Here is an 8,600-nt window from a genome sequence, read left to right on the forward strand (position 1 = left end):
CTTCTTATTCTATTCTTAGCTGGCCTTCTGATGAAATCCTTTCTTCTATTCTTAATATAGTATAGTTTAATGTAACATATATCATAAAATAATAAATCAAGCCTTCTGAAACATGGAGTCAGATCCTCGTCTCTTCCCCCAACCTGTGACCCCTGTGAACGCCATCACAGTTCCCAGAGAGAGAGGAGTTTCCAGTGTGTGCCCTGCACCAGCTCCTCACTGAGCCACATGGCTCTGCCTGTGTTTTAGGAGTTCCTAATGAGCTCATCATAAAGCCTCATAATTAATGTTTCAAAATTAATAACAACAGCCTGGGATTCTCCCGAAGACAATAACAGCTCCAAGGAAGAGGCCAACCAGCCATTAGGTAGCACACTACGAACAGTGCTCTCCCCAGCCTTGGATGAAGGCAAGTGGTTTTGCCCTTTTGCTATTATGCATTGCAAATTGAAAGTGCCAGCCAGAACTGCTGGCTTTGGTGTCAGGCTGCAGAGCAGAGCTCCAGCTGCCATGTCCAGCCCCCCAAGGTGCAAGGCAGCACAGAAACCTCCCCTGTGCTCAGACTGAACCAGGCCACCCTTCCCCACACAGCGTCTCAAGGGTATCAGCCACCTTTGATAACAAAAAAAGACTGCAGCAGATGCTGTAAGCAGGGTGTGGGGCTCCTGCTGTTACTCACCATGTGCTGAGCTGCTCAGACAAACAAAAGAGCAGGTTGGGTCAAACACAAGAACTTCCTCAAGTGAACTGTACTCACAGGTCAGGATCATTAAAGGGATTAAATGCAGAAAGCACCAAGTTTCTGCAGTGGCTCTCTGCACACAGCTTCCCAATGCCCTGCACTGCAGGCTCTTACTACAGAACTCCACAGTCTCACTCACTCCCACGGCCAGCATGGCCCCAAATGAATTGAAGCACTCATTTTAACAGGTTTCATTCTTAACTGAAAGAAATGTGCAACACACACCAGCTTGGGTGAGCATCCAGAAACCATGGGATTGCCAAGGGGCAGGTATCAGTTCCAGGCTGTAGTGCTGGAAACTTACCACAGGCTGGGCAGAAAGACACAGCCTGTGTGAAAAGGGACTTTGACAAAGAAAGCCAGCTCCTCTCTTCACCTCTCATTTGAATTAAACAAATAGACCAAGCCCAGGCAGAGAAAAAATCCAACAAAATGATCTCGTCAGTTCAGCAGAGTTGATTTTTAGACTTCCTGCACTTGACTTTAAGTAAATCAGGATTTTATGTTTTTATTTTTAACTCTGTTCTCATTTAAAAATTCCAGTTAGTGACAGGATAATTGTTAACAGTTTGAAGATAACATTTAAGTGTTCCTAACAATGGCAGCATTTAAGAAGGAGTTAGACTGATACCTTTTAAACCCGAAAGCAAGTGATTTCCCAGCCATGACAGCATTTTCTCTTGGCAAGGACAACCAGCTGGAGTCTGGTACAGAAAGCAGTTGGAGAAACAGAAGTGAAACCCAGAAGTTTCTTTTCATTGTCTAAACAGAACGAGCACAAGAAGTGAAATTATGTGAATAAATGCTGTGCCACTTGACCTTTTTGGTTTCCAGTGATTCTCTGGGGGTTTTCTGGCTGTCCAATTGCTAAGTCATTTGTAACAGGGCTCTCCTGTGCTACCCAGGCTTGGGTACCACCCTGCAGTGTGCATGGGCAGGAAAGGACACAGCACCAGCACCAATTTCTCCAGTGAGACGTGCCAGACCAGATTTTTTGCATACCACAGCAAAGCAGTTCAGCACCTGCCATGTAACACCAGCCTGCAACTCACATTTTTTCAGCTCTAACAGTGCCTCACTTTTTCCAAGTCAAAAAGAAACCCAGTGGCCAGTTCAGCACTCTTAAGAGTGATGAGTAAATTGTTTTCTCCTTTAATGAGCAGCTGGGCTGCTGCAACAGCACTGCAACCCTGGTTACAGATCAGAACTGGGCAGGGAGCAGGTGCAGCTCCAGAGATAACACTGACAGCTCCTGTCAGACCATTGTGAGCACCTCTGCAAACTGGGAACACTGCTTTTCCCATCCCTCAGCCCTGCACAGATCTTCATACACAGCACAGGAGGGACTCAAAACTGGTGGTGGGAGAGCCCAGGCAGCACCTTCACTCCTTTTCCCTCAAATGCAGGTGCTGCCAGCACTCAGAGCCTTGGAGCAAGCCAGGATTGTGCAGGATGGGGCCCAGCAGAACCTGCAGCAATTGCTCATCTGCAGATGGGATGAACCTGCTGCATCCACCACAGGCCTGGGGAGTACCACAGTGCTGGAGAGACAAAAGCTGCCCTGAGGATCAGACACAGCCTTGCAATGAAACACCACCCACTCACTCCCCTTCTGCTTTTAAAGAAAGGAACAGCAGCATCTTGCTTCCCTCTTCTGAGGCAGAAAGCAGATGAGCAGCAGTTTTCAATTGAGAAATATATTACTTCATTGAGACAAAATGTCAGGCTGAAACTGAAATAGTTTCTTTTAAAACCAGAAGTCATGCAAACGTAAGTTAGTCTGAACTGCCCTGAAATCAACAGGGCTCCAGTGATTTCAGTTCTGCTCTTCAATCCCACATTGCCACGTCAGAGAGCAGCCCAGGGAGCCTGGCCCTGGCTGGGATGGGCAGCTCCCACCTGTGCCTGTTCCAGCAGCCTGGGCTGTGCCCCTGCTCCAGGGCACTGAGCTCAGGCTCCCAGCAGGGACCAGAGCAGCCTGGCACAGGCAGTGCTGCCCCTGCAGCCTCCTGGCCCAGCCTGCAGCCTCCCTGGCTCCCAGAAAGCCCACTCCCAGCTTCTCCAGGCCAGGAAAGACTGGCACATGCTCCTCAAGCTGCACTTTGGAAAGGGTCAGGTTTACACCAAAAGCTGATGTGACTGTTAAAGGGCATTTCCAGGCTGGGTTTGTTGGGGGTTTTTTCACTTTTCCAGAGCACACTGTAAAAGCCAGCATAAATATCCTCTCTGCTATTGTTTCTGTGGAGCCTGCCAGATCAGATTACACTGAAAATCAAGATACAGATATTTTATCTTTGTTCTGTTTGGCACAGGAGAGACATTTGACCTTTGTTTAGAGCATTTCTTGCCCTGTCATTCCCCATGCTTTTCATCATACAAGCATCCCACATTTTAGAAACTGCTTCCAGTTCCCAGGACCCAGCAGCTCATTCCCACTGTGAGCAAAGTTTCGGGCACTGGATGCCTGCAGGCAGATACTCAGAGCACTGAGCTGTCACACACAGGGGTGTCAGCCCTGCAGGAACCCGAGAGAGGAACTGAGCACAGCCCTGCACCATGGGCTCCCAATCCCCTTGCTGAGAGGAGGCAGCTGGAGGTTAGAGAACTGGAAGTTGGAGAACAAGCAGACGTTTATTCCAGCCAGCAGCGTGAGGGGGAGGACCAGCAGCTCCTTCCTGCCTGTGTGGGACTTACCAGCCCCTGAATGCCCCTTTTTGTCCCTGTCCCTCATCTGTGGCCAGCCAGCACAAGGCTGCTCTGTCCAGCACGCCTGCCTCAGGCCCAGTGGCCAGCAGAAGGAGAAGCAGGGTGGCCACTGGCAGCCACAGGATGCTGACCTGAGCCTTCCCAAGGGGAAGCTGGCTGCCCACTGGACGTGCAGCTTGAACAGGCATCAGAGCCCACAGACTGGACACAGGGGCAGGAGACCAGCCTTGCCCTCAGAGTACAGCTGCTCAGGAGGACTAAACCAGGAAGGTTGAACTCCACCAACACATTGCACAGCTGTCATCATAATATGGACCAGAAACTTCAGTTTCAGTAAAAAGCATGCACGTGTGAGAGAGGCAGCAGCAACTCTTGGAAGAGAAGAAACAAGAGCTCTGTCACTCCACAAGCTCTCAGAGGAGCCTGATTGCACCCACCTATGTTAGTAAACTTTGGCCTATAAAACCAGCAGGTTGCTTCCAATCACAATGCTGAAGATGGACCTTTTGGACGGGATTTTCCACTCTAGTTTGGACTGCAGGACTGCTCTGGAGACTGGTGCTCTGGTGCTCCACAAGTCCTTGTCTCAGGTCAAAGCACCAGCAATACAGTGAATATAAACTGATGCATCCAGGTAACCACCAAAACACTCACTGTCTGAGCAGCAGCACCCATCCAACCTAATAATCAGAAAGGTTTTTTAAAATAAAAATACTCAACATTTATTCACCTTTGAAGTCACCATAGTAAAATTGTACACGTTGTGAGTAACCCAGGAACATTATTCAAAAGCTACCAGAAACATAAGGCAATTTGTACAACCATTGAAAGAAATACACAGCATTTTGAAAACAGAGTGAAATATTACTAAAACAAGACAACGCTTGATACACGCTACAGTGACGAGAACCAGCATTAAGTTTTAAACAAAAATAAAGATGTCATGGCTACAAGTATTATACAGTGATAAATACTTCAAAAATATATTAAGATATATGGAAATTCTCACTTTGTAAGGGAAATCCAGAGAAATTCCAGCCTTCACTGGATTTCAATATACCAATTAAGGTTTAATATTTAAATTCTTTTCCTTTCAGTAGGAACCAGTTCTGCAGCCATTACTGTCCTGTATCAATACTTACCTTCTTGTAGTGTAATGAATTCAGCCTTATGTTACACTAAGCCCTAATGCTTCTAGCATCACAGGCACCAACTGCCCTAAATGAACAAAGGAGTTGCCTTTTGATTACAAGTGCTGTGCACCACGTTTGAAGCCATAAACCACTAAACCACGTTAGATCACAGTCAAGGTTTGCCCACTTTACAGCATTAATGAAGGCGGGTTCCAAACTTGCCTCCAGGTAAATGAGACTTCTTGAACAGAGGGTTTAGTAGCAAGCCCACCATAATGTTTTCCTAGCATAACACCAAGCACTCAGAAGTTACAGTACATGAACCATGCTAAAGTTTAGGTTTACACCTTCAAAAAAGAAAGTCCAGAGGATGTTTGGAGATAACAGGTTTTGAACATGCACAAATAGTGCTCTAGTACACATCTGTCTGTGCCGTCACTGGGTAGTGAGTGAAGCAGTTTATAGCCAAGGATTTGGTGAGGCAGTTTTCTGAGCCAGTTTAAAAATATAGACTTCTTCTTAGAGGGTCTGTTCTATAGAAAATAAAGTGAAATCTGGTAAACTGTCAGTTTTGAGAGTACTTTCCCTGGGCAGGATGCGCCGGTGTCCTACCGCACCAGGAGGAAGGCCAGCCCCGCCATGCCGATGCCCGCCGCCGCCGCCACGATGGCATTGCCGATGGTGCTGCTCTGCTCGGCCGCCTCCGAGCCCAGCCTGCCAAAGAACCGACAGAAGCCATCCTGCAACACCAACACAAAGGACACTCAGTTGTTGAGCTCGCAGTTACCTGGGTTTCTTTAACAAGCCTTTGAATTTCATCCTCCCAGCTCAGCCTCTGTCAGCTGCAGAAGTCTCTGTCCAGTCATGGAAGTCTGAACCCACTGCCTTGGGCACAGGCAGAAACATTTTGTAAGAGCTTTTGCACAAGGCAACAGAAAGGAGTAGCTACAAGTGATTGCATACTTAGCTCAAGAGACAATTGGACACTTCCTATTGAGATGCTCAGTGTGTCATTACATATTTCTGCCCTTTTAGGCAAGTTTCTGATGGGAGCTGCCAGCACTGTTCCTCCTACTTAAGTTTCAGAAAGCATCTAAAACACAGGATATGGAAATTTCCACTTTTAAGACAGAAAGCCAAAGCCAGTCCCATCTCAGTGGATGTGGGACTGATTACACACCCACTTGGAAAGGCCGGGTGGACACCGCTCAGAGCTGACCTATGACAGAGCAAAGCTGGCAGCTGCTCTCCCAGATCATTGTGATAATCAGAAGTGGCAGCAATACAACTCCAGATGGTCGTGTTTGAACTCTGCTCTGAAGATGTCTATGTAAACAAGTTATACTCTTAATTTCTTCCGGAACTTTGTTCTTTACACTTTGATTTGTGCGAACAGGCAATAGGATTTTGCCAATTTTGCCAAGTGACAGTGTTCTCTGCAGCCAACCACCACACTGTTCTGAGCAGCCAGATGCACCAGTGACCACTGGAAAACCAAGTTCATTTTGGTCTGCTGGAAAAGTCAACTAAACCAGTGGCTACTTCCCCTCCGTTCTATTTTTAGTGCTTATTTGTACTGACAAAGTATTCCACTAGGACTGGAAATCGGAAACGAGGAGTTTTGTGGGATAGCTGACATTTTGTTCAGAAACGCAGGCAGAGCTGCACCAACGCCTTAAAAGCTGTACCTCCCTCCAAGTGAGCATCTCTCGGGGCAGACAAAATGCGCACACCTTCCTCCCCAGGCCCCACCTGACGGACAGAACAGGAGCCGCAGGTCTGCAGGCTGGGTGCCTTCATGCACAGGTGTGCTTAAGAACAGGCACAGGTTTGTGCTCACACCTGGGACAGGACCTGTGCCGACCTGCTCGCCGAAACCCACAGGCTGTGCACCCGAGGGGAAGGCAAACCTCGCTCCCAATGGCACAGCAGCATCAGCATCGCTCTGCGGGATCGGGATGGGAGGCTGCATCCCAACGGGGCCGTGCGGGGCATCCGCAGGCACCCAACGGCCCAGCGAGCACACACCGCGTGTGGCGATGGCCAGCGAGCCTAGGGACACACCGCGTGTGGCGATGGCCAGCGAGCCTAGGGACACACCGCGTGTGGCGATGGCCAGCAGCCCTAGGGACACATCGCGTGTGGCGATGGTCACCATCCCCCAGGGACACACCGCGTGTCGCGATGGCCACCATCCCCCAGGGACACACCGCGTGTCACGATGGCCACCATCCCCCGGGGACACAGTACGTGTGGCGATGGCCACCATCCCCCGGGTGCCCGCCCATCACCGGCAGTACCGCGGGCACGTCTCCCCCGGGACGAGCCGCTGCCCGGAGCCGGGGGCTGCCCTGTTCAGCCCCGCTAACGGGGATTGGGCTCCTGTCCCGGTACCCGCCCCAGGCCGCTCCCGCCGCCCCGTCCCCGCTCACCCATCCGCCGTGCGCCTCCAGCCACTCGCCGCGCTCCTCGGCCAGGTATGCGGCCAGGTGAGCGGCCAGGCAGCGCGGCCCGTCGCTGCAGCCCCGCTCGGCCAGCGCGGCCGCCAGCGTGCCCGCGAACACCACGAGCGCCAGCAGCCGGCCCCAGTTGAGGCCGCCGTCGGCCTCGAGCTGCGCCGCCACCCTGGCCAGCAGCGCGGCCGCCTCCCGCGGCTCGGCCCGCGCCAGCGGCGCGCAGGAGCGGAAGAAGGGCCGCTCCTGCCGCTCCAGCTCGGCCGCCGCCCGCCGCAGCGTGCCCGCCGTGGGGCTGCAGGGCAGCGCGGCGCTGCCGGCGCGGTGCTGGAAGTAATCCTCCAGCAGCAGCGCCGTCTCCTCCTTCAGCGAGCGCGGCATGGCGGCTGCCCACGGCGCCGGCCCCACAGCAGCAGCAGCAGCTGCCGCCGACTAAGAGGCGGGGCGGCCCCTCCGCCCGGCCCGGCCCGGCCCAGGCTCCCCGCCTCCGGGGCGGGGCCAAGCGGGCACGTTCCCATCGGGAGGGCCCGCCCGCATCCCTGGAAAGACGTCGGCGGTACATTGCTGTGGGCGTCGCTGGGCGGCCGAGGGATTTACCGGGTGCTGGCTCTCAAATACTTGTTTTAATTCCTTTTGGCTGTTTTGTTTCACATTAGTGGCCCGCACGAACGTGTATTCTTTTCATCAAAAGCGATACAGGTTTTTCAGAGTCATGGGGTGAGTTTTTTACCCAGTCCATCGGGACTGTCCTAAACACCGCCCCAAGCGCAGTGCAGGCCTGGCACAGGGCACCCGGCACAGGGTACATGGCACAGGGCACACCCGGCCTGTGCCTCCTGCTCAGTGCCCTTTGCAGGTGAGCTGCTGAAGGTGGCCTTAGCAAAGCGTGGCAGTGACCCAGCCCTGCTGTACCTGTGCTGGCACAGGCACTGCCGTAGCCCCTGGCACCGTGGCTGCCTCACCTCTGGTCCCACAGCCAGCTCAAGGTGCCCAATGTGCCAGCACAGCTTGGCTTCACTCTGTCTGTCTTGAGATACAGCTGTCTCCATGTTACATACCCGTTAGAAAATCTAAAAATAGGTGGTTGGAATCAATCCTGTTGCAATTTCTCAGATCGTTATCAAGAATTGTCCGGATCCCTTAGAGTCCCTCCTAAGGCGAACTTTAGTTCTACATCCCCATTCTTGGCTTATGTTTTGTTTTGAAGCAGAGAAACAGAGTCTGTTTATGTGCTAGAGCAGTGGCTGGAATGAGATCTGTACTTTTCACAAGAGTTTTACACACATGCTTTTAAAACTATTTTTCCTTATGATTGTTAATCCTGGAGCAGGAATTTCCTATTGCATTCCTCACGGTAGGAGTGCAAGAGGGAGAGGCTGCCCTTTCTCTAGCAATATCCCTTTCCACCCTTCCTGTTTATATAACATTTTTGTTTAACAGGACAGGCCCCAGCTACAGTTCCCTTCTCTCCACACGTTTATGGAATAGAGGTGTTTCTGACACAAAATAGCTTGAAATACGAACAGGGGAATCTTGAAACCATGGGTTTTCCAAAGCCTCCCTGGA

At 51.4% G+C, this 8,600-nt stretch overlaps 1 protein-coding gene across 1 annotated transcript; it reads right to left on the reverse strand.

Annotated features, from left to right (window-relative positions):
* Positions 1–4,144: 4,144 nt before the first annotated feature.
* Positions 4,145–7,472, reverse strand: BCL2L10 (BCL2 like 10). The gene is made up of 2 exons (XM_059481813.1): positions 7,014–7,472; positions 4,145–5,321 (listed from the first exon to the last, which is right to left on the reverse strand). Exons 1-2 carry the CDS (start codon positions 7,413–7,415, stop codon positions 5,190–5,192), a joined length of 534 nt encoding a protein of 177 aa, XP_059337796.1. The 5' UTR covers positions 7,416–7,472; the 3' UTR covers positions 4,145–5,189.
* Positions 7,473–8,600: the final 1,128 nt, after the last annotated feature.

This window comes from Ammospiza nelsoni, chromosome 14 (assembly GCF_027579445.1).
Source record: "Ammospiza nelsoni isolate bAmmNel1 chromosome 14, bAmmNel1.pri, whole genome shotgun sequence".
Taxonomy (NCBI): domain Eukaryota; kingdom Metazoa; phylum Chordata; class Aves; order Passeriformes; family Passerellidae; genus Ammospiza; species Ammospiza nelsoni.